This window comes from Nomia melanderi, chromosome 1 (assembly GCF_051020985.1).
Source record: "Nomia melanderi isolate GNS246 chromosome 1, iyNomMela1, whole genome shotgun sequence".
Lineage (NCBI taxonomy): Eukaryota > Metazoa > Arthropoda > Insecta > Hymenoptera > Halictidae > Nomia > Nomia melanderi.
This window is the reverse complement of record NC_134999.1, coordinates 26017967-26044088: the sequence shown is the minus strand read 5'-3', so window position 1 is coordinate 26044088 and position 26122 is coordinate 26017967. Positions and strand designations below refer to the sequence as shown.

Here is a 26122-nt window from a genome sequence, read left to right as displayed (position 1 = left end):
AGAATGTTTTCAATCAATGTTCCAAAAAATCAGCCTAAAATATTCCAACGTATTGAACATTGATTCATATTACACGCGCACGCGAACTCGCGTGTCTTCTATTCACACACACGTACACTCGTCAATACACCCACATCACACAATTGTTACAATCTTTATAAAAATTACATATCAGTGTATCTAGCATGGCTTCGGATATTTTTTAAAAGTGTGAATGTAAGAATGAGTGTGAATATAGGGCAATAAAAGAGGATAGTCTAAAGGTTGAAGGAAGTAGCCTACACAACGTCGCAGGCACAAGATTTCCAGTTCGGCTTTAAAGGGATATGTGGATCACGCTCTCGGTCTCCGAGTCCGAGCTACGCCAATACGCGGTGCCACTGTGATCAGAATCACTTGGCAGATCGTAAAAAAATTATGAAAATCACAGATGATCAATCTGCTCAGGAAAAATGTTGACAATTTACAATTCACCCTTTATCGTGAAATTGCCTAAAAAGTTTATTGTAAAAAAATTCGAAGCTACTTGTAAGTACATAATCCGGTTTTAACGTTCTTAGTTTTATTCTCTATGTTTTTTTAGATATCTTACGAATAACTGAATTTATTATTAAGTTCCATTCAGAAAAAAATTTAACAATTTGAATTAGCCGATTGATGGATTTCATCTTCACGAACTATCAAAGAATTAGAGGACACGTGGTCTTGTTTTGACGGTGTCTATTTGTAGCATGAATAGTAAGTTAGAATTAAGATGAAACAAGATTCGGTGTAGCATTTACCTTATTAATTATGAATAATTACTTCGATTAATTGTTTTTAATCTTATTCTCTCGCAAATATTTTCATCTTCGTGAATGATATTATGTCGACGGAATAAGACGGAACTATAGAGACTTCTGTTCTTTATCGTTACATACAACTTCATCGCATTCGATCTCGCTTCCCTTACGTACTATGTATTCTTTTCTCGAAATAGAAGAACTTTGCTCTATGCATTAGGTGCAAACTAATTAAATAGAAAAGGTCGTATGTATTTGACTCTATTACTCCAGAATGATCGTCACTACGTGGTCACGCAATCTACTCGTGTACATTTCGAATGACGCAATTGTTTACAATGTATGTATTCACGCTGTGTATCCTAATTCGTCCGTTCTATTTCATTTTATCTTCGTTCATAGGAAAGAGACAGGGAATGAGTTTTGAATGGACCGAGGGCAAACCGAGAGTGTATATCGAGCTTAACACTATTCCTACCGCGACCAGTCAAATGACTATTTTTAAAATTTCGATTAGAATTTCCTATAGACAACGTCATTAAATCGCCTTTATACTTCACGACTTTTCCTAAAATATATGTATGAAACATTTTTCAATATTCACTCCTTTTTCTATTGTTTATTTTCTGAGAAAAATTTGTAGTCTATCTTACTTACCACGACCAGTCATTTGACCGGTAGAACGATTTATATCTTTTTGTAATAGTATTCTCTCAAAGACTCTATTCCGAAACTATAAAGTCGTTGCAAACGAAAAGTAATGCAGTTGTGGCATGATTTTAGCCAAAAAGTGCCTTACGGTACTTTCAAGTGTTTACAGTTCTCGCTCGCCTATCGGCCTCGGTAAAATCGGTAAAATCTACATGACGGAGATAGCCTTTACAGGTATTTTTCAATACCCTAGATTTAGCCGGGATAAATGCATGGATTTTATATAAAGAATCCACGGGAGAAGAAATTTCGAGGCAGGAATTTTTATTTCAATTGGCAGAAGAACTTGCCATTGAATATCAAAAAGAACTAAAGTTAGGCAAAGAAGATCAAGCAACACCCGTCACAAATACAAGTACAGGTTCACACGAACGGAAACCATGCCAAATAAGATATTGCACAAACAATAAGACTAACAAAATCTGTCTAAAATGTAAAAAGTACGTGTGTACCAAATTATCTATTATCCTCATTCTATATTAAAAAATATAAGTTGTGCTAAAGACCAGTCATTTGACTGGTCGCAGTAGGAATAGGTATGCATGGAGTGTCGGTAGGAATAGTGTTAAAACACTCGTGAGTACATGTAGCATTGGGACGGATAGCGGTTCTAAAGAGAACCCAGGCTTTCAAAATAAGAGAGATTTAATAAGAAAAGGAACGAAAATGGATAACGTCCATTCCCGGCGGTGATTCGATACAAACGATCTAGAAGCCCGGCGTTTTTATTTGTTTGCGCTGCGCTTTCAGAACGTTCGCGTTTCCGAGCTCGCGAGACGTTTCTCGATTCTTCACGTTTTTCGCGGCGCACAGTGGAATATTCGCTCGATCTGGATGGCCAAAAATCCATTATAAAAATTTTACCTAAACCGAAAAATTGTTACTGCTCCACATAGCTGATTATGTAAAGAACAATGTTCTACAAATTTTCTGTCCTTGGAGAACTCGAAAATTGTTGAGCTATCCCGAAAATTAGGCATTTTTCGACTACGCGTTTTACTCTTGAAATTCCTCGCAACATTTTCCATATGCTTTAGAAAAGTTGTACGAATTTTTCTTCACTTTCAAAATTTTTAGGTACATATATACTCTGCCCTTAATAGTTCATTACCTTTTTACCATGAATATTTATGTAAATATTCACATTTTAACATAACTAATACATCAGCGATATTTCATACAGTTGTACAACTTGGTGTACTTGTCCCGGTGTTCTTTCAAGCACAGTTGTATTCAGTAAGGTTTTAAGATTTTTATTAAAAAATAAAATCATCTACACACGTCCGCCTTTTTGTTTTAGAGCGGTTGGTTTACCGCGACGCGTCACAAATTCGGCGACCGTGCGCGATAAATTGTGATCTGCAGTGTTTCGGAAAACCGCTGTCTAAGGTCATTAAGTTTAATACTTCGAAAGTAATTTTTTCTTTATAAATTTATATTACTTTCAAGTTTAGCAATTTTTCATCCGCAGACAATATCTTTTCACGTATCTTTCGAATTGAAGGGGCAAGTGCGGTAAGGAGACACAAACTTTTCGAACACATTTTGACAAACTCAGAGAACGCGTATAGTGAGAAGAAGTGAAATAATCACAGTTCTCAGATCATCGAGGGTCAAGGCACATGATTTCAAAATAATGCTGCACGCGTCAAATATAAGCATGCAATAAAGGAAATATTAATTTAATTACTTTCAATCTGATTTTCTTAAATGTAGTGCCAGTGAATTGTTGAGACTGTTGTAATTAAAATAAGCCCAAATACGATGTAAATCGGACTAGTTTTACCGACTTGATGTAATTAACAAAATTAAAGGTCCATTTCCTTAAAGTCGACATAACTAGTCTAATTTACATCTAAAAACCATCGACCAAACTAAATAACTACCATAATTCTTTTACACGTGCATCTTCATATGGTTTACGTATGAAACACTGGAATGCAGAATGTAATAATTTCCATACAATACGTGATTTTCTCCTGGATTGTTGTCATAATTATGCGCATATTAACACGTATGAATGGCATATATAAGACAAAAAGCTTGAGTGTGAAGTTCTCTCGGTCAATTGTATGTTTCGGGTTGATCATTCAAGTTTCGCTTAAAGACGCCAAAATCAATCCATACTTTTATTTTCATTTAATGATTTGAGAGATCCGTGTGTGCACATTATAGTGTTACTAGAGTAAATATAACCATGAATCTGTTGGATACATATCATCACTATATTACAGAAGTCGCTGGTATGTAATAAACTGAGAATTTTTATATAAAATCAAAATTTGTCGAACCAATTTGAAGAAACAAGAACGAAATAAAAACTGATTTCTTAAAGTTTTCTGAAAATTTCTGTGTTTTATATTTCACGTACTCAAATTTATCAAAAATGTATAAAATTCAAAGTCCAGTAACGATACGTTAACTGTAGTATTACAGAGTAGCACAGATGATTAAAATTAGTTTTTTACCAATCACATTCTATTTACGATCATTTCGATTACGTACGTGTAGGGATTAATTTTTATGTAATGTCGTGATTAATACATGTTCAATATCATTGAAAAATTTTGTCATATTTTATTTACAAAGTGTTTCAACTTTTTCAGTAGAATATTTCATTATAAGAGCCACAGAATCACATAGAGAATGTAAAAATCAACTTCATTTTTTTCTTTAATGGAATCATGTATTTTTTTAATGCAGTAATTAATGCAATTCATCATTTTCTATACAAAAGTACGATGTCGCTTATAGCAATAAATCATTAGTTTACAAGATATTTTAATATTAATATTATAAAATAGTATACAATTTCAATGCAACCGACATTCAGAGAGATAAGTGCAGTAAAAGCTATATGTACCATTATTTAATAACGCATAAAAAAATATACGATTCTGTTTAAAACCGAAACCAAGTTAACCTTCATATAGAAAGAAGCAACTTATCACATAACGTACCCCTTTAAATTACCCAGGTTTTTTTCCACATTTTTTCTATACACTTTTCTGTGTCATCAGTAGTTTCGAATACGTTCAAGTAGGTCTATTTAAATGGGTCACCTTATATATTTTGATATCGTTTCTGTTATTAAGGCTTGTTATTAGAAATCCATTAAATACAATACAACACTGTTTTGCTGATACATTAATTGAAAAATAGAAATAATAGAATCATTCTAAAATGAAAATTTTACTGTGAAACAGTGAAACTTCGAACCAAAGAAATCATTTTTTATTTATACTATGAATCGGTCTCAACAACTTCGAAAGAGATAAGGCGTTTTGTTCATAATTTGGCTTTGGAAATAGAACTTTCCAAAACATAAAGCTACAAATAAAGAAATCACAATTCTTACTACCATTAAAATATATTAATTTAAAAAAATGTATGGCAGATCGGAGAACCAACATTCACCCGCTGATATCTTCACCTGTGCCAATTCTTCTGATATCGGCAGCGTACTTATACTATGTTCTGGACTATGGTCCAAGATACATGAAAAACAAACAACCGTACTCTCTCAAAACATTCATCTTTTGGTACAATGTGTTTCAAATTTGTATAAATTTATACATGATATATCTAACATATGAAGCTGGTTGGTTTGGGGACGGATTTTTATTCTGTACTGAATTGGATTACTCCTACAATGACAAACCGATGAAGGTATGACTTTAATTTCTTAATTAATTAACGCGTTGACCGCCCAGAGAATTTAGAGCGTTCTATACATACGCTTATGCTTCCCTAGCAAAAGTAAACAGCGTTGGAAATAAATATTAGTGATTTAGTATCGCAGTCCTTACATTACACTATTCTCTAGTTACTTATGTTACTGAATATTTTTATTCGATATCAATCTTTTTACTATTACTTACTGCTTACTTAATTAGAGACAATTGTGATTTTTGGGCAATTCAGAAATTTCGGTCATTGGTGACCATCGTAGCAGTCAACGCGTTAATCGTTATGTCAGAATATACTCGCTATTAGAACATATGCATGTATGGCATACGTAATTGTTTACACTTCGATACAGTAAGACCTGATTCACATTAGCTGTTAACAGTATGGCCAGATCAAGTTAAATCACAACCAGTCATGATTATTGCCAATGTACTACCATGTAATCGAACAAGAGTACTCACAGTTAGAGCTAGAGATCAAGTCAGATTAAAATTCATTGATCCTCGAATCGGTTCAATAAAATTTAAAACAACAGTGCCGTTGTCTACTTCAAACGATTTATTTTTTAATTTTTTCTTAACTTCATACTTTGAATACTAATAATATTAATAACTAATATTAAACAACTTTTCGGCGCACAAAAAGTTTCACGGCGTTTATTACTTAAAAAAAACATGAATATTGTTTAGTCCAATTCTAGTAATGGTTTGAGAGTCGTACCACAAGGTTTATCACTATCGCATTTTTTATAAGTTCTCTTATGTGGCAGAACAACGAAACAGAATATCATTATCTCACATGTAAAAAAATTACTTTCAACTGCAAAATACTTAACTCTATATATTGGTTGGCTTGAAAGTCTCGTCTCCCTTTTTAATGAAGTTTTAAAGAAAAATTTGACTACGTTAAATTAAACTTCATGGAACTATGTGTTTCGTAGTGTATTCGAAAACTTTCTATTATCTTTTAGTTTAACTATTTACAACATTTATAAATGCAATATAATATAAACGCTTTATTGGTGAATAAAATGGCAAGACCTTTCAACCAACCTAATAATTACTTAAGCCTGTTTAATATGTGAAACAAACTATTTTTGATAGCTCGAAATAACAGTTCATGATCAATAATTTCTGATTAGATGCTTTTATCATTCGTATTTTCGTAAATTAAGTCATAACGTAATTACAGATTATAGCAATGCTGTTGTTGGGATTGAACGTAAAAATAAGCGACTACATCGAGACTATTGTATTCGTTTTAAGGAAGAAAGATAGACAGGTTTCGTTCTTACATTTGTACCATCATGTCTCCACGGTATTGTTGAGTTGGTATACGGTAAAATACTTTCCCAACGGGTATGCTGTTATGGTTGGTTTTGTAAATAGCATAATACACATAATAATGTACAGCTATTACTTGTTGACCTCCTACGGCCCAGAAATGCAAAAAAAGCTGGCACCGTTTAAGCCCATACTCACCACGTGTCAAATGGTAAGTAAAGGATCAAAAATCAAATTTAGTGCCCTCTAAATTAAAAGAAAGAATCAGATATTACTTTTAATATATTCATTGAGTTTGATAAAATACATTCACGTATTTTCATTCATTCATGCATTGTAATAAAACCTTTAATAATTTAAAATAAGAAGACGTTTCATATATTTCCAATTAGAAGACAAAAATATCAAATAAAATGTATACTGTTAGTATTTTTGAACTGACTGAAATGTCTTCTCACCTTTTAATCCATTCGTAATAAAGATTACTAATTGAAAGAAAAAATAACATTCCATTACACTTAATATACAAGGTGCGTCAGAATAATATATACAAACGAGCATGGAGTAACTCCTCGTGAAAAAATAACAAAAAATGTGAAAACGAATTCGGGACCAGTTTGAAATTTTGGCATACGCGCCTTTATTAATGATTAATTTCAAGAAAACGCAAAGGAAATATTTCTACAACCATATTTTGTTAGGCCTTATAATTAACAGCAGATTTTCAAGTTCGAATTTGTCGCAAACGAAGTTTTAAATAAAAAAGTTTTATTCTATTTTCCTTACTCTTTCCCGAAGAATTACTTTGTGTCCGCTTGTACATGTCACTTTGATGCACCCTGTATGAAGAATTTAACAATGGAATTTAAGAGATGCCTTTTTTAAAGAAACAAGGCGATAGTAAAGAAAAGCAATTGCTATTTTAGCCTTATTTCCTAGTTATAAATAATTAAAATCTAAAACGTGTTAGACACATGTTCATCCGTTTCTCACTGTACGTTACGGACTCACCCGCGTCATTCTAGCGTTGTGTAACTCGCATTACGAAAATGACGCAAGCATTAAAAAAACGTTGAGTACTTGATTATTATTAAAAGTCAACCAGATACGACGAGATACGAACAAAACAAAACGTTATCTCAGATAAACATCATTATTGTAATCAAAATTTCCAACATTTCGTATTGTGTTAATTGCTTACGTTCATATATGATCAAACACGAATGTACTCGTGGTCGATCAACAGTGCGTTGAAACTTATAGTTTCGTATTAACCCCTTATTCTCTGATTTATTTAACTATGATCGATACAAATACTTTATCCTCAATAGTTCATTACGGAAAGAAAAAATACTGAGGCTTATTCTATGCCTACGTTTACCCCAAAGGTTAACAATTTATAATAGAAAAGTAGGTAATATTTAATTTATATGTGGAAAAATAAATAACACTTGGATTTCTCGAATTCAGTTAAAAATTTTCGTTACGGGTTATCGTTACGATATACGATATCGTAGATCAAGGAGTTAAATATATCACGAAATGAAGATATCTACTCTCGCAATTTCTCCATTCATGCTTTTTCTCTCTCGACAGGTACAATTCGTGGTCCTAATAACGTATCTGATGCAAGCTTTCATTCCTGGTTGTCCAGAGATGCAATATTTCGCCGGCATTATGATAATTAATCTGCTTATTAATTTTGTCTTGTTCTATAATTTCTACAGACAGAATTATACGTTATCGAAGAATAAAAAAAAATAAAAACGAAAAATGTTGTTTGGATATCGAATTTCTATGTGAGTATTAAAGGAAAATCGTACAGTACTGTGGGATGGCGGAGATTTTGGCGAAAACAAGCCTAGGTGTATTTGTATGTTTATCGTAATGGACTATAAGTGACTATAATTAAACTAAACTATGTGTCTTAATCTATTCTACGCAATACTACGCTGTTCTCCACTGGTTTACGCTGATTTACTACTTTAGACTGTTAAACTACACTGTCTACGCTAGTCCACACTGACCCGCTCCTCTCAACTCGCAAAACTAGTCTCTCTCGAAAAAGGTCTTACAATCATTTTAAATACTAATTCCGTCAACACGGGGCATAATTCTGCAGGCCATCGTCGGCCACTTGCGAACCATCTGGGTCCAAGCGATCTGGTCGTAACAGTCCGAGTATACCTGCAGTAACCGGCCTTACGCGTCGCACAATCATGAATTCAAAAATGTATTTACAATATAATGCAAACACAATACGAGCTCTTTGGCTGAATAACGGCTCCTAATATCAGAAAATTGCCGACGCTACCGTAGTCTTCAAACTAATTGCGCCGTATTTGGATTCTCTCTCAATAGCAATGTTTTTCATCCGGTACTGCCAATTAAATGAACGGAGCCAGTGTGTAATTTGACATTTCTGAAAGGATTCGTTACATTATTGATTACAGAGATTTATGTGCTGCTCGTGGAGTCTTCATATATTGGGAGCGGTACGAATCGTTTGACGTTTCAGGAAAACGTGCTAGTAGCCGACCTAACTATAACTGCGCGAACCATATGATGCCATATGATCCTGGGCGAGGCCTTCAAGACTCTACCCAGGACTCATTGAGCTGGTAAGATATTGTCTTTTCGCAAGGGGATCACGGTTCCTTCCTTGACAGTGTGGTTGCCGTTGCTCCATTTACTGCGGGTATTGAATTCGTTTATGTATTTCCGGTGTCAACGGGTCCAGAACTGTTGTTTCGTGTTTTGTGTCCGTTGCCAATTCGGCAACCTATTAGTGATTAAGTGGCCTGGAGTGAGTGCTAATAAGTCGTCAGGATCAGAGGAAATTGAAGTAAGGGGACGAGAGTTCAAAACGGCCTCGATTTCAATTATTAAAGTATTAAAATCCTCGAATGTGAATAGCTCAGTCCCAGCGACACGTTTTAAATGGTACTTGAACGATTTGACTGTCGCATTCTGGAGACTTACACGCGCGGAGTAAGATATGTGAGCGAGACAAACTTGTGACGTATCTGAGAGAGAAGTTGTTCTAGTGGTTCGTCTGGGAATTCCCAGAATCGACCAAGCTCTATTTCTAAAGAACCGATGGAATGACATTTCTTTGTTTTGGTAGGCTTACTTGATGGCACGCTCCTTCCGATGACTCGACTGAATAGCGTTTTCCGCAGGTATACGTCTAGGCTCTCCGGAGATAATAATTTGATTTGCTAGTTTAATGTTTCTTGATGTAGATGTGTGGGTGAGGATGCTCGTTGATTAAAATATTGTGATTTATTAGTGCTGAACTTGCAGTTCGCGCGTTTTTCAAGAAACTCCAATAGGTTGCTATACGAGGGAACGCTTTTATCTCTCAAGGTTAACTCCCAATCCTCTACTGTTTCGGAGCTAACCTTGGGGAAAATTATTGATATTATCATGGCGTTCCATTCATTAACGGTTTCTCTTACATTCTTTAAGGCTCGGTTATGCTGGTTATACACATCCACTAGGTTCCCGAGAGCTTCTGCAGTGTTCCGTTAAAGTTTCGAATGAAACTCGACATTTTGACTGGTACTGATTGACCCTTTGCACTCTTATGTCATGTTGGAGATGACAATAAAAATTTGTACTACTTTATTTATGGTACTTCAAAAAATTATAAAAATTAAACCTTGTAATAATAATAATAAATAAAATAAATATAAAACGTTGAATTCTACCGCTATAAATTACTTTAATTCGTTTCTTTAAAAATAATTACAACTTTACAGCCAACGACATTGAAAATAAATCAAGTACAAAGGGTTAATACCTACCTTTCGTTCTCATGATATCCGAGCACGTGCAACACTTATCAACCGGCCCCCGGTGTAATAGTCGTATCTTGGCCACGGTTCGCCCAGTATTGTCCCAGAGGTGAAACTCGGTTGCTTGACCAATTGCTCGAGCGTGTTTCCACAGGATAGATCAAATCTTCCATAGCCGTTATTCGATCCCCGAAAGACAACAGTGTTTATGCTAATCCGCGGATGTACTCGAGTTTCCGTGCTTTTCAGTCACTGCATAACGGAAATCTCGAATTCTGCATTACGTCCGGCGAAGGTTGTTATACTGCACCAACATGCTATATCACGGGACCGCGTACGATAATACGGAAGTCAATAATGCCTTCCGACCGGGCGGCGCGCGGCGGAGACGTTCGGCTTATCGTGCGCGAGCGAAAATACCGAATTTCTTGTCGCGCCTAGGATCACCAGCCCTTCTATTCTTTTTTCTTCCCTTTTCCCGTCCCTCCAATCCTCTCCTCTTTTTATTTTCATTGTTTTACCTTCACCGTACCACGTTTGGGTCCGTTCAAACCCTAAGCTTGTTGGAGAAGTGTATGAATCGATATACTGGGTGTACCGTACAAGCGAGTAGGTCCTACGTGAAGTACTGAATCGAAAACGTAGAATAAAATGTGTTCATACCAAGCTTCGTTTTCGAGAAAAATAGGTTTGAAAATTTGTCGTTGCTGGATAAATGCCATTTACCTAATCGATGTAAAGTGTTGCGAGTGAACTTGGAGTGTGCGTTATTTGCCTGTGTTTTGTGTTCTGTATGTCGTATGTTATTCTGTCAATTTGATCTGTGGATTTTATATATTTGGTTTATTAAATGCCTTACAATACACATTACACTGCGTAATTCTATTAGGTTGTGGACCCAGGAAATAAGCAAGTAGTCCAAATAGTTAATGGAAGAAAAAATAAATAATTTGTTCATTACGTACAGAAATGGCGTCCATAGGCAGTTTGTAAAATATTGAAAGACTCACGGAGATGCATTCAGATCGTACAATGGAAGAAAAGCTTGAAATAGTATACTCCGATATATGCGGTCCTATGAAAACAGAATCAATTGATGGTACAAGGTATTTTGTTACATTTATCGATGATTATAGCAGGTACACCGAAACAATAATGTTACGTCGTAAATCGAAAGTTTTTAACTATTTTTTGTTTTAAACTACAAACGAAGAGTGGAGAAATTAACAAGATGTTCGATCAAGCGACTACGCACCGACAATGTTAAGGACTATACTTTAAATTAATTTACAAGATTTTTAGAAAAAGAAGGTGTAACGCGCCACTTAACTGTGGAATACACACCCCAGCAGAATGAAGTAGCTGAACGAGTGAATCATACTCGTACTTAAAAAACAGATGTCCAACTAAAATTTTAAATAATGAGACTCCATTTGAACTTTGGACAAACAAGAATCCGAATGTAGAATTTTTAAGTATTATATGAAGTAGAACAATAGTTAACAAAAGAGGAAGATGTGGAAAATTTTAAGAGAAAGGAGACGAATATATATTAGTCGAATATGACAATATATCGAAAGCATATCGTCTGTGGAAAGAAAATTGAAAAACCGTAATTAAAGCAAGAGATAAAATTTATCGAAACGACAAATTTCAGAAGAAAGAAGTTAAAAACAATAATGTCAATGATAACGGCAATGATTTCATTCCATTATTTATAAATATTAATTATGAAGAATCACAAAAGAAGAACGTGAAGAATAAGAAGTGGAGAACCAAGAAACAATTGAAATAGATGATACACCACAAGTTGATAATAAAAATATAAAACGAGAACCAGCAAAATCGAAACTATTGAGAACAGGAAAGAAACATAAACCACGAAAATTATTTAATATGATAGAAAAATAGATGAAGATAATCAAGATACTATAGAAGATGCACAATTATGACCACAAGCGATGCAAGTGGAGTATGAAGCACTGAAGAGAAACAAAACGTGGATTCTATTTTCGAGACCAAAAAGTAAAAGGGTTCTTTCTAATAGATGGGTATTCAAAATTAAATATAACAAAAATGGTTCTATTAATAAATGCAAAGCTAAATTTGTAGCACGAGATAATACTCAAAAGAAAGGTGTGGATTGTGAGGAAGCGTTTGCTCCTGTGGCAAGATATGAAATTATAAGGGCATACATTAATCACAGAAGAAGAATTATTATTCCGTTAAGAAACACAAACACTTTTTCCTTATATTTACACTCTTAACATTAGAACTACCAAGCATTTAATATAATTGATATGTAATCCCTATACGAATTGTAACAATAGATTATTTTCAGTTTATTCAGGCATTCATTATAGTATTTAAATGAAACTATTTATTTTCAAAATTATTTTGAATATTGAATGCTTTTGAGATATCAACAATTACTAAACAAGAAAACAGAAACTGGTTTGACTGGTACGTACTTACTTCTAGTGTTAATATCATTAATTTTGAGATTAACTTTGTATTACACTGTACAATTATATGAATGACGCGGCGGCCAATGTATTAATAGATTGTCGGTAGATAAAACGTTAAGTGTTTTGTAGTTACTCTTGGGTCGTGAGTATCCGTGGATAAGGTTCTCTTTCCCTTTCGTTTACCCGTTCTGCCGCCATTATCTTTCCAATAACGTGACAGAATAAAAGTACAGCCGCGCCGCTGCAGGATCTAACATTAACGGGAACCGATAATTACTTTTTGGGCCATCTTAAATTCCCAGCTTAAAACAGCTCGTGATAAACGTGGTAATGCGATAACCGAGTTACCCCTGTCAGTCGAATTTCCCATCTCTCATTAACGCTTTTAATTACCGTCCTAATATTGATTGTCACCCGGAATAAAATTAATTGTTGCCGTTCTGATGGTCTAAATGTGTTCCCCGGTAAACAACGAGCTTTTAATTTAGACGAAATTGATCGCGGGGAATGCGTCTCTTAAAATTGTTTTTTTTTGCTTCTTTGATGAAGTGCTTTCCGCTTAACACTAACCGTACCGAGAACCGGTCAAATGACCGGATTTAACATTCTAGGTTTCTTTTCGTATATGTAACTTTAATATCAGTTTCTATATTGTTTGATTACTCAGTCTTGCAATCCTTGCCTTTCCTTTTATTTCTGTTTTCACTATAAGACATTTATCATTTAACTTGTTTATCTTTATTTTACAGCTAGTTATTTGACTGGTTACGGTAGGAGAGGTGCCAGTATGGTTAGTGTTAAGTGACGGGTTTGTTGGTCTTGACGATTGTTTGACAGGCAGAGAAAAATATTTTCACGAATACTAAAGCTAGATTTATGAAAACCGTCAATTTGATGAATGTTAATTTTTATAAACATTATTTGCTAAATGTTTATTTATTAATTTGTTTTCATTTAATTGTTAATGAAATGGTTAGTTTAGTAATTATATAATTTATTTATTTCATATTTATTTATTAGAAAGCAATTATAAGTATACGTATCCTAATTTTCTATTTTTGAAGCTTTAATTTCCAAGACATAGGTGTATCAATGAACATCTATTTCTTCTAGGAATAGTAGTATTTAGAAATGTCCGTAAATTTAGTGTTTGCTGAAATTTAGATCGTAATAGATTAATGAATAATTTCAAGGCGGAGTACTTCGCGAAATAAAATTTCCATGCTACTATTTTGTGAAGAAGGAAGTTACACAAAAGTTTACCTTTCAGAGAAGAGTCTAAGAATAGTGATTTAATTGATTAATGTTGAAATAATAACAATATTGGATTTAATTATGTTCTGTATTTTATTGTATCTCTCATATCTGTATTCGTTATAAATACATAACTTACTATGTTAATAAATTTTGATAAACAAAGTTAATATCATTGGAATTTCATTGCTTGCTTATAAAATTTGATTGATAAGAAATTCAAAGTATGCGTAGGCGTTCATGCCTGCGCACGTGTGTCTCAAGTTAATAATTAATTTTCATCTGTATACTGAAACAAGTTGATGCATACATAGTTGTCGAAGTTTGAAAAGTTACTCGAGGCACAGAACTTCCTTATGCGCTGTTCTTATTGAGTTTTCCGAGTGGAAGAATTCTAGTAGAAAAATTACTGCAACGATTAACCAACAGTGCTTCATAAAACTTTGAATGACGTGTTAATACTTCATCAATATTGCAATACGCCAATATTGGAAATTTCGACGATCAAGACTATTAAGAATTTCAATATTTAAAGTATCTACATAAAGCAACTGCAATGAATAACCGAAAATTAATAAAAATTGATTTAATAACTTTTTGATTATAATTTATGGCACTTATGTTATCTTCGTGTTTCAAATATTTAAATTCTTAATAGTTTTAATCATTATAGTTTCCAATGTTTATGGACTTTAATATGAATTTTAATATTGACAAGGTGTTACCATATCGTTCGGAGTTTGATGACGTATTGTTAATAAATCGTTGTATTTCTCTATTATTATATAATTTCTCTATTAGGTTTCTTAGTAAATTACTTAAAAAGTTACTGAACTAACTTCCATTACTTCTCAGTTACTCGTTGCAATTGCTAAATTCTTCTATTCTTTCCTTCTTTTACTTTATTATTTCATTAATTCTTGGTTATTAATTGCAAGTGCTGAACTTTTTTATTTTATTCTTCCATGAATTCTTAATTATTCATTACAATTCTTGAATCATTTTATTTTCTTATACTTTCATTAATTCTTAGTTATTATTTGCAACTGCTGAATTCTTTTATTTTTTTTATTCTCTCATTAATTCTCAAAGGTTCCAAGCTTGTATAATTTATGGCAAGATATTCGAGTCGACTATATTAACTGCGACAACTGGAACAGATTATGGTTACATGTTATAGAGATGACTTGGCACTCCTAAAGATGACGCTATATTCCATTTTGTGCGTCACAGTTTCAGCACGGATTTCTGGGAAGTAAACCGTATTCCCATAACCCACGACGAATCTCCTCTCGTTTATTTCCGTTCGACTACTTGGCCACGTTACTCCCCTATTGTACCGATTACCTGAGGGAATTGTTGGTTGTGGGTCCTTCATAGGGTACAACTTCCCGTGGTCCAATAATATTGCCCAGAGAACAACGATCTATTTAAGTTCATCAATTAATTCTTTTCCGATTGAACCGACTCGAATACTGCCAACAAGAGTTTGTCCTGATGGAGCGTAAGAATTTAATAATGTATTTACTCGTGCTTTTCTCGAGGACAATTGAGCCACTTATTAGCCAAATCGGTTAACCCCTTACCCTACGGTTTATTTCTCAATTGCGATCGATACAATTACTTTGTCATGAATAATTTATTGAAAAACAGAGAAAAATTTCAGGTATATTCTGTACCCATGTTTACTTTAAATTACAATCATTGATAACATGAAGAATAATATTTAATTTGAATTGACAAAAATTGAGCAATATTTAAGCTTGTTGAATTCTGTTTAAAATCTTCGCCACGAGTCTAACACAATATAATAGGGTAAGGGATTAATTTCGATTAAAAACAAAAAGTAAAGGAGATCGATGCGATAGTATACATTGATTTTGAAAATCTTCAAATCATTCAAAATGTATAAAATAATACATCTTTGTAATTAAAGAAGTAATCTTTATTATTGCTGCAACTCCTCCACGTGAAAAGGAATTTTTGTTATTTCGTAGGACTAAACTCAATAATGTTTACGAAAATCACAGAACTTAGTTTGCAGTAAATATTTCTTTATCGCCAAATGTATACTTTCATAAAATTGCAGTGGTTTGTATTCAGAAAAATTAGAAACTGATAATAGACAACATCAATTGACTTCACTTTTTTATCAATTACTTATTTCAAACATATATTGCGTTAGCTATTGTTGATTGATCTCAAATAACAAATTCGATCATTTTTCAATTTTATACCATATTATTTAAGATACGACTATAGACAAACTGGTAACAATGAAAAATAAGGAATTAAGAATAGGGGGAATAAAGAAGAATAAAATAAAACGGTTAAAAATAGGAAAGGACAAAATCAATTACAAAATTGCTCGCTTTTTATTTGTAAAAGAAAAAATATGCTCAGGAGAAAAAATGACACTCGTAGGTTCTAGATCCATTATTTCCAAAAGAAATTTGCAAAGTTTTAAATGTTATCATATGAATAACGCGCGTGTTCAAAATCCTTATTCTAGCACGGTGCGCGAGGATATAGAATGTAAATATAAGTGCTTAAATTGAACCGCTGTATTTGATACAATTGATTCGGCTGTAGCAGATAAATTTGCTCGACCAACCAAACAATCATCTGGCTGTGGCGGATGTATCCACTCGATCCACTGCACAGTATTCCGAGCACTATATCAACTTCTGGGAAAAAAGTCACGTCCCAGCATTTGTTCAAAAATTCTTTCTAAATCTATTTGAAAAGTTTATCACATGCTGTTTAGTTCTTAAGGTATTATTAAACTCTCGTCTCAACTAACCGAATTAACACGATAAAAGGGCACTACACAAAAAGGTTTTATTTTGGCTTTAACTTGTACTGGTTTCAATATTCTAGAACTACATTTTCAGACAAATTAATCTGTTAATTTGCAATATTTTTATATATCTTTTGACGCATATAGGTTTCTGTGTAATTTCGAAAGTAACATAATAATTATAATATACGTAATTGATAATAGAATAATTTTGAATGTAACAGCAATGGCGCGAAGATGTTTTGTCTATTTCTTTATTTAAATACATAGATAACGAAAGTAGAAATTAAATAAAATTGATATTTTTTTAAAAATATAATAATTTGATAATTATTAAGTACTTGATACATATGTTTAAAGTTATAAATGTAAGTATAAAAAATAATAATAATTAAGTAAAACAATTGGAATAATTAAGAATTGGAATGAAGAAATATTATATTTCGATTTAAATCATTCTATTGTGTTCACATTAACTTATGCAAAGTGTAATTTTGCTCAATAGCAGCACAGTTGCTTTTATCAGATTTTTAGTTAATGACTCTGACGATTACGACTTTACAAAAACCTCATTATACTAGATGAAAATTTCCATACGCGATAATTTGCTTTTTGCTCGTACTGGCTTATAGTTCGAAAATATTATTCTGAGAACACATTAAATTTTATATTATGAAATTCATTTAAATACTTTGAAATGAATGTGAATAAAATTCATTCAAGGTATTACATACATGCTTTGTGAATTTAGAAAAGAAAATTCTACGATTACATTTCTATGTAGGTATGTGACAACATCTATGATGATCTATGTTGTATATAATTCTAATGTACTTGAAGCGAGAACGTGTCAATATTGATTTAAAAAGTTTCGTACGACGCAAGTCTGAAAAGGAGTGCACACTCTAAAACCTTGAAGATCAGCTGCACAAATATTTATAAACGTCTCTTCAGGTTATTGAAAAGTTACAACATTAGACCTAATTTTTCACCACCATCTATATAGTAACTCAATTCTTAGGCATTTATTATAATTTTTATTACGACTTTTTTAAAATTAATTATAATCTTTATTACAACTTTTTTACAATTAATTACAATCTATATTACAACTTTTTGAATGTTAAAGTAATGTAATGCAAATATTTGAGATACTATATGCATCTAGGAAATACACAGGAAATTAAGGAATTGAAATATTTTTCGAATAAAAATATGTTAAAAAAACCAATGTTATCGATATACGTGCTTTCTTGACTAATTAGATGCTTCATAATGTACAAGAACATACATCTGAAAGAATTTCTAATCTCTTGAGGTTTGTTATGTTAAACAACAATCTTGTTCATTCTATGTAATCCATTGAACATTATTCATTGCCTCCTCTATAAAAGTGATTTTCAATGATACGCTTGACGATACTAAGTACGTCAGCCTTTAGCGCATTATTTACTGCTAAATTAGAAACTTGTGTGCGCGAAATGTTTCCAATTGAACTTGGAGAACTTATTTTTTGCTGGAATTAGAGAAAATATACGAGAGAATAATATGGACTATGCTTTGCTTATATATAAAATAAATTTACAGTTTAGTTTCATGAAAAATCTAACAAAACAGTAACAATTCATAATTTAATACAACTATTATGTCGTCTAAATATTTCATATGATTTTTATTCATTACTCACGTATAAATCGTCTGCGAACTATGAAAACCACGAGAAAAATTCATTTAACTATGATTTAATTGTAAATTAATAAATATATAAATTAATTGATATACTTCAAAAATCAAAATTACAAAAATACAAACTATATTATATTTTCTAAATAATGATGATCGCATTTTACGATTATTGAACATTTAACTGATTCGCAGATGTTTTAGAATTTAATACTAGACTTGAATATTAAAATCGTTCTCTATGTTATTTTATTTTTTATATTTCTAGCATTCGTAGAAATGATTAAAAAACCTTTAAAAAGTCGATCATCGATGCCAAAATAATGTTGTAATAAAAATAACTTCAAAATTTCAAAGCCATTAGGTGAGTGGAGCTGGTGCAATCTTACACGTCGTTTTGAAAAATGTATTTCTGAGAAAAATGTTTTTAAAGTTGAAGAACATAATTCACCGCGCAGGTATACGCATCCGCGTTCAGCCCTGCATTTCGAAAACTTGCTCGTATTAAAAACTCGGCCAATCACATTTAATTTTAAACGATTCAAACTAACGTTTAACAATAAGGAATTTTCCAATTCATTTAAAAATGTTAAACATACTGCATCACAGTCCCTGAAAGGAATTGAAATGATGAAATCGTACGAGAAGCGTACAATCTCTGTTATCTAATACATTTCAAGAAATATTGAGTTACAATGAAAATCGACGTAATAAACATAACACAATCATTAAAGCATCAATTCCATTGTGGAATCCGAACTGAAGGAAATATTATGTAAAATAAACATAAAAAAATAAAAATTCCAAATAATCAATAATTCCTATAAATCTTCATTTTATCTTACAAATAGCAGCAGTAACATTATTTTTACTTGAAACCAAATGAATCTGTTTGTAAATGATTCTTTATTTGAGTAAATTCATTAACATAAAATACTAGATAATTTCATCGCAAAGTGATAAATGAAAGTATTTACATTTTTTACTGAAAAATAAGGTAAATATTATTTTCTTTGATAACCAAATAATGAAATAATTCGAAAAAAATCATTTACTATTTCAAACAAACATAATTATTTTATTGGCAATGACGAGGAAAATAATTATTATAGGGTGAACACTTTATCTTACTGTTTCAAAGATTCGAAACTCCGCTGAATTATTTTGAATTCCAGAAATTGTTTTTATAGACTCGGAGCACACTTTATACTTCCTTCTGCAATTTTATCGTGAATTCTAATATACGGGTAAGAAGTGTTTCCGTAATCTACGCAGAATCTCTCCCGTTTATTCTGGTCCAAGTTACCCCACGGCTAGGGCGTGGTACCCATTCCTCTTGGGAATGTATTCTCTTGTAAGTGCTTCAAAGACTACTAGCCGTGATTCAATAATGCCGCCAGACTACTGGGAACGTTATAAGAAGGACTTGAATTTCTAATTAATCGTCTCGAGTTGCATCCCTGCACTTGGAAACCCGCGTGCGTGTAAGGCAAAAGAAAAAGATCGAGAACGTCTTAGAGACCATTAAAATCGCAATTTTGTCGGCGGCAGAGTTTTAAATTACTTTTCTCGCGCGTCGCGGGGAAAATCGAATATTTCGCACGATATTTAAGAGGTGAACGTTGCAGAAGGAAATTCACGTACGTGCTGCTGCTTATAAGACGGCTTTGTGATTTATTTTTCGGTATTTTGGCCTGGGGAACTTCGAACAAAGCGCTTGAAATGGAAAAATAATTGTAAACAAACATTTAACAGTGATTAGTTTATATTTTCCTGTTTTCATTTCATTTATTTCAAAACTATTAAATAATTTTTTGTTTGTTACACACATTTAAAAGGAAAATATATTTCGGAAAATACATTTCCCCCATGTACAATTAACATTCTATAATTTCTTTGCATTTAATAGCTCTTAGAATATTACCTTAAACTTCTCCTACTATTAATTTTATAAGCATTACAAACAAAGTTAATAGAAAAAAAATGATCGAAAAGACTTAAACAACCGGGCGTTTAACACGATTAATATGTATTCTTATAAAAATTGTAACAATCGATTTTTTTCGGTTTCTTCATATATTGATTATAGCATTGAAGTGAGACTATTTATATTTCAAATCATTTCAAGTATTCGACGTTTTTAAGATATCGATAATTACAAAAGACAACTGAAACTCGCCATTTGGACGGCTGCGATTCTTCCAGTGTGAAATAATAATTTCATTAAAATTTTACACGTATCTTTTGACATTTTCGGTGAAAACAGCGTTATATAAATAAATCTCCCCTCGACATTCTTCCGCGAGTAATGTCCAAGCAAATAAACATGAAAGAACGATCTTCATTCCTCGTTTCCCCTTTATTTCCACGCAACTCGCTTCCAGTTACACCGAGATTACATCGCGGCTCAGTATCTCTTGATACCTAACCGTCTCCGAACAGTAATCGCAGCAAGCCTGAGCTGTCCTTTTTAAAAAAGACTTCGAAATAATTGAAACGCTTCCCTCGTCCTTCGAGATTTTAATTTCCACCGTGGACGCGGGCGATAGATTTATCGCTGGAATGCTACTTCATCGTCAGCAATATCTTGCACGCCCATTACACGTTTCTTCCTGCATTTTTTTTCTCTCTCCTGCGAGAGCTATCCCTCGTCGTATCCCGCAATTAAATTTGTAAATTAAATTCGCCCCGTAAATCCGGGGTGATGGTACGCGAATGTAATTTCCTACGTGTATCCTCCGGGGGTAATTTATTAAAATTACGTATTATCGGAAACGCGCGACGCGAGCGAGGATCGCACCGTAACCGTTTCGTTCTGTTCCGTTTCGTTCTTCTTGTTCCTCGTTCTGAAAACGAAAAGAAAAATTCGCGGAACCGCTTTTTAGTAGCGCCGATTCGATATTCCTTAAGGAAAAAGATGTCCCTGGGGATGCAAACGCTGCACGCTCGCAGTTTATCGACATTTCTTGGGATGCTCGTTAAATTGATGACACATCTCGCGGACGTTTTCAGCATTCATCGGCTGAACGTCGGTTTATTATTTGCGCATCCCGTGATTTTAATAATTACGGGTAAGGATATCTTCACCGCGATTACTTTTCTGATTCCTTATTGTATTAATGCAGGCACGTGTAAACTATGTGGAAGATCAATTTGCGTATAACATGTTTAAACTTTTCCGTGATTTATCATTAAACATGTTTGTTTTTTGAAATGCTAATAATGGAAAACAGTATGTCCAATGCATTGTATTCTCAAAGGATGTAGTAGTTTTGATGTGTTAAAAACACATAGAAAAAGATGCAGACAAAAATTAACATAATACAAGCGCAAAATAGTGGAAAATTCATTTTTTTATCCTTTTTAGTTTCATAAATATTCATTCCTCGCGATAAAAATGAGTTTTGTTTACAAATCACTTAGGTGTTCCATATTAGGAGCCATTTTTCCGGACCGCTGTTTTTGACTTTATTTACATTTTTTACCGTAGTTTGAAAGCATTTAAATTGTTGCATGAAAAAATGCATAACTCTCGCTTTGGTAAGCTTTTCAAATCAAGTGTTCTATATTAGGTGCCGTTACCTTATACACCCTTGCTTTGAGTCCATTTCTATCAGAGAAGTAACCATTCTATTCAAAATAATATCGTTACGAGTGTAACTAATGTTGTATAAATGTTTTAGGAGTATTAATATTGAGTATTTTTAACATTGTATTTTCAAATAGTCAAATCAAGTCAGATTTTTAGTTAATTTTAAATCGTATCATACAATTTTATATCAATTTTTATATTATAAACATTTGAGTAATATATTATGAACATATTATGTAAAAAGTTTGAACAACACTGTTTTAGTCTATACTTTCTGAAAAAATTAAAAACTTATAATATCATTAGGTTCAGAGAGAAACATTTTCGAAGTCGATTGTTTGATAACAAAAGATTATGAAATAACAATATTCTAGATTAACTACGTAAAACTATTCAATAGCTAATAAAGTTGAATAGATTGTTTTCCATTTAATTAACTTTAAACTCTAGTAATCGATTCAGCAAGTTTAATGAAAGTGCCATTGTACTGAACGCATATTGTTTTGTTATAAGCACTCACTTTATTTAGAATAATTAACGTCATATAAACATACTCATTAGAACACTTATTATAAAACAATCGCGTGTTCCCATGTGAAAATGGTTATTTACCATTTAAAAATAAAATTTTACGTTAAAATGGTTATTTACCGCGTGAAACGTTGACAATGAACTTACCAGCGAGCCTCGTTCACATAACCGACGTTTCCATATTAAACTGGTAATAATAAACACCGCGTGATCAAATAAACGGCCGATCGAAAATCAATATTTGCACGATGTTTATACACCCGTCAGGATTTCGATTAAAGTTCGAAAATTGGCATGTGGAAATCCCGCGACTTGAAATTGTCGGATAAATCCGCGGGTTCTCTGTCATCGTGAAATTTTCAAAAATTGTTTCGGTTAACGTTTTCAAAAAGCAATGCCCGTCGGGTCGGCCCTGTGAGGTCTGCATTGTCCTCGGAATAATAGCGAAGCAATTTGCAAACTTTGCTTCTCATTTTGCAGCCGATATATGAACGCATTACTGTTTCTCTCGTAATATGTTATATCGAAGTGAATTAAATAAATTCGAAACACCAGTGGTTACGGTATGATCGAATCCGTTGCACAGAAAATCACTTGTTGCCAGAAACGTAACACATACGATAATCACAAAACCTTTATGAATACACAGCTTTCGTTATCGGCGTTTATAACGTTTGAAATTAGAACACTGATCGGATGTTTTATCCAATCTCGCCAATTAAAGCGATCTGCATTAATATTTAAACAGTTTACCAAAAGAGATAGAAAAACATTTGCAATGGTAATTACATGTAATAAACAACTTGCTCCAAATTCTGATAAAACGTTTATTTCATATTTTATATCGACATTTATTTAATGTAATTGTGTTATTTGTAATCGGTTTGACGTAATATCGAATTATTTGTTGTCAATGCGTTAATCCTTGGACAGCGATAACGGGATCTATTTTGATCCGGATTTTCGAAAACTTTATTTGAACTCTCGCTTTTCTATGCTTAACTTAAGTTATTAGTTGATTATATTAAATATCTTATATTAAATACGGTAGATATAACAAATATCTATTTATTTTTAAAAACTTTTAGGATATTTAACACTTTCAGAATATCAATAATTGCGAAAAACTGAAACCCATAATTTCGATGGATGCGGTAGTACTAGCGTCAATAAGATTCTATTAAATTTAAGTAAATAAATACATCGAGACACCTATAAAAAATCTCATAAAGAGCCGTCTAATCCCCGTAGAATTAACCTATCGACACTAACACTAAAACTACCGAGCAGTTGAATTAAGTTTTCGAAATTTTTCTATAGAAATTCCAATAGTGCATCTGTTGAGACTGTAATTGATTTACAATTCAGTTTGCGTAGTGCTGAAGCAATTCCTTTAACGGTTTCTCAAAGAAACATTTCTTATCTTTTTAATAATTGCAAACGGTCGGAAACGAAAATCAGGAACGGGTAATTTTGACCTGTCTGGTGGTTTTAGTGTTAATCAACAAATAAAATCGCGTAACATTGATAAAAGCCGCGCCATTCCCAGTAAATACCTTAAAACTCCTTTCAAGCTCACAAACTAAAACAATCTCGTTTACTTCGTCAACTAATTTCCTCCGCTTTTTCGGCGTCGCCTGCAGGAGTAACGTGTTTTAGCAACACGTCGACCAAGATCCAGCGTACCCGTATTTATATTCGACTTAGCTGAGCATGTCGGCTCCACGGTATCCTTGAGATTCTATTTTCCCGTGGATCCTATAAGCCTAGCGGTCCTTCAAAGTCTACTTGCAGTCTGCTTTCGGCATTAGCCCGCAGCTCGCGCACGGATCACCGAGTCAATCTTGTAGTCTCGAAGCTGTATTCTCGATTAATCTCGGCGCCGGCCCGGTTCTAAACCGTTGTTTCCCAAGGATCGGTGTTTTAACGATGTTAATTTTCTTCGGATACGAAACAAAGGTTACCGCGCCGCCGCTCGAGGAGAAAATTGAAACGTAGGAGGGTTGGCTGAAAAGTAACGCACCCCTTGCTTGTATCTCGGGAACGAAAGCAGTCATGGGAATGAAACAAAAAGGAGACGAAAGTATGATTCATTAGCTAAAAAATACGTTTTTACTTTCTCACGGTTTTACGCGATGGCCGTTCACTGCGATACGTTTCTCTTATGGAGGAACAAGTTTTCGCGGTCAGCGAGGTATTGTGGCGACATTCTTTTGATGAATAAATCACTGCAATCTTTACTTCATTGTTCGTCTTGAAATGCTTACGTTTTACGGTGTTTTCCGATTATAAACAAAAACTGGAATGTTGAAGGCAGGTCTGAGGTATAATCTATTGGACATGGTTGGAGAAATGGTAACTTTTATTAAACGAAAAAGAGCACTAAGAAAATACGTCTATACCACACAACAGCTAGTTAAGAATACATTTTGTTCTTTAGATGCAGGCAAGTGGGCATTACAGTTCATCGAACCCTCGTATATTTTACTGAATTATTTGAACTCTCTAGCTGCTAGACGAGTCTGCTCCTCGTTCCGATTACCGCGCGACTGAGAATGATTTTCTATGTATCGAAGCTGAAACACTATCGGTACACCGTGTTTTAGATGTATTAAAAAGATCCTATGGAAATTGAACAATACTTCGTTGCGCCCCTCCCCGTTCGGTCTTCTTTTCCCGTTTCCCTTTGGATGGCTCGCCCGTGAATGGGGCGCGCCCCTTAAATTCTCCGTTCAAAGGAGAACTTGTTGTTTCGATTCAATCTGAATTTCGACGAGGAAACTCCGTTCTCCCATTCGAAACCGGTACGTTATCAGATAGGTTGTATTACTATTCCAATGGAAGTGATGTTTTTAACAGTATTTTTACCTTTTAAAATATTAACTTCGAACTGATTTCTAAATTTAATCATTTTTCCTCAATTGATTTCGATTTTTCCTATAACCATTATAAAATTAGTTTACAAATATATTTATTAACTACACTTCTAAAAATATTGACTTGAAATTATTTTCTGAGTTTAATGACTTTTTCCACAATTGACTTTTTGACACTTAAAATTAATATATTCCGTTAAATTAATTTTATAATCATTATAGTTTAACATTAAGAATACTTTAATTTTACAAGATGAAGAAAACTATAGTTTGATCTTTTATTATCTATGTAATTCAATTATTTGCTCGGAACTTTCGATTTCAGGTATTAACAATAAGTTTCATGTCACTGATACAATTGCATTCGGTCTCGTAGAAGTAATCGTGAAACGTTTTACGTTATTAATTATTTGATTATTTATGTCAATGTTGGTGTGGTTTGTCTACGTGATTGAGTAAGTATTGCGAATATGAAATATCGTCGAACAACATGAATAACTGCCATTAGGTTCCATATTAATGGTAGAATAGTCATAATATATTTTATTGTAAATCAACCGAAAATAATGGATTATTTGAATTAAAATTTTAATCGGAACATGAAAGTTGCAAACACATGCATCTACTCATCATAATCTAATTAAAATTTCTT

At 33.1% G+C, this 26122-nt stretch overlaps 2 protein-coding genes across 9 annotated transcripts in view; both read left to right on the top strand.

Moving 5' to 3' along the window:
- The window catches only part of LOC116430042 (uncharacterized), a 600329-nt gene that overhangs the window by 481232 nt on the left and 92975 nt on the right, over window positions 1-26122 (top strand). The window lies entirely within an intron of this gene.
- Window positions 3548-14031, top strand: LOC116430041 (very long chain fatty acid elongase AAEL008004-like). Of its 2 annotated transcripts, XM_031983673.2 has the most exons (5): window positions 3548-3736; window positions 4891-5162; window positions 6375-6677; window positions 8063-8265; window positions 8920-14031. In XM_031983673.2, exons 1-4 carry the CDS (start codon window positions 3691-3693, stop codon window positions 8228-8230), a joined length of 789 nt encoding a protein of 262 aa, XP_031839533.2. In that variant the 5' UTR covers window positions 3548-3690; the 3' UTR covers window positions 8231-8265; window positions 8920-14031. The 2 variants fall into 2 exon arrangements, with proteins under 2 accessions (XP_031839533.2, XP_031839532.2); XM_031983672.2 differs by lacking the exon at window positions 8920-14031 and having other exon boundaries at window positions 8063-8384.

What these genes read in the sequence shown, in the direction of transcription:
- LOC116430041 (XM_031983673.2), top strand. Translation starts at nt 3,691, where the DNA reads ATGAATCTGTTGGATACATATCATCACTATATTACAGAAGTCGCTG. An exon ending in CTATATTACAGAAGTCGCTG is followed by an intron (nt 3,737 to 4,890) that starts GTATGTAATAAA and finishes AATGTATGGCAG; the next exon opens with ATCGGAGAACCAACATTCAC. An exon ending in ACAATGACAAACCGATGAAG is followed by an intron (nt 5,163 to 6,374) that starts GTATGACTTTAA and finishes ACGTAATTACAG; the next exon opens with ATTATAGCAATGCTGTTGTT.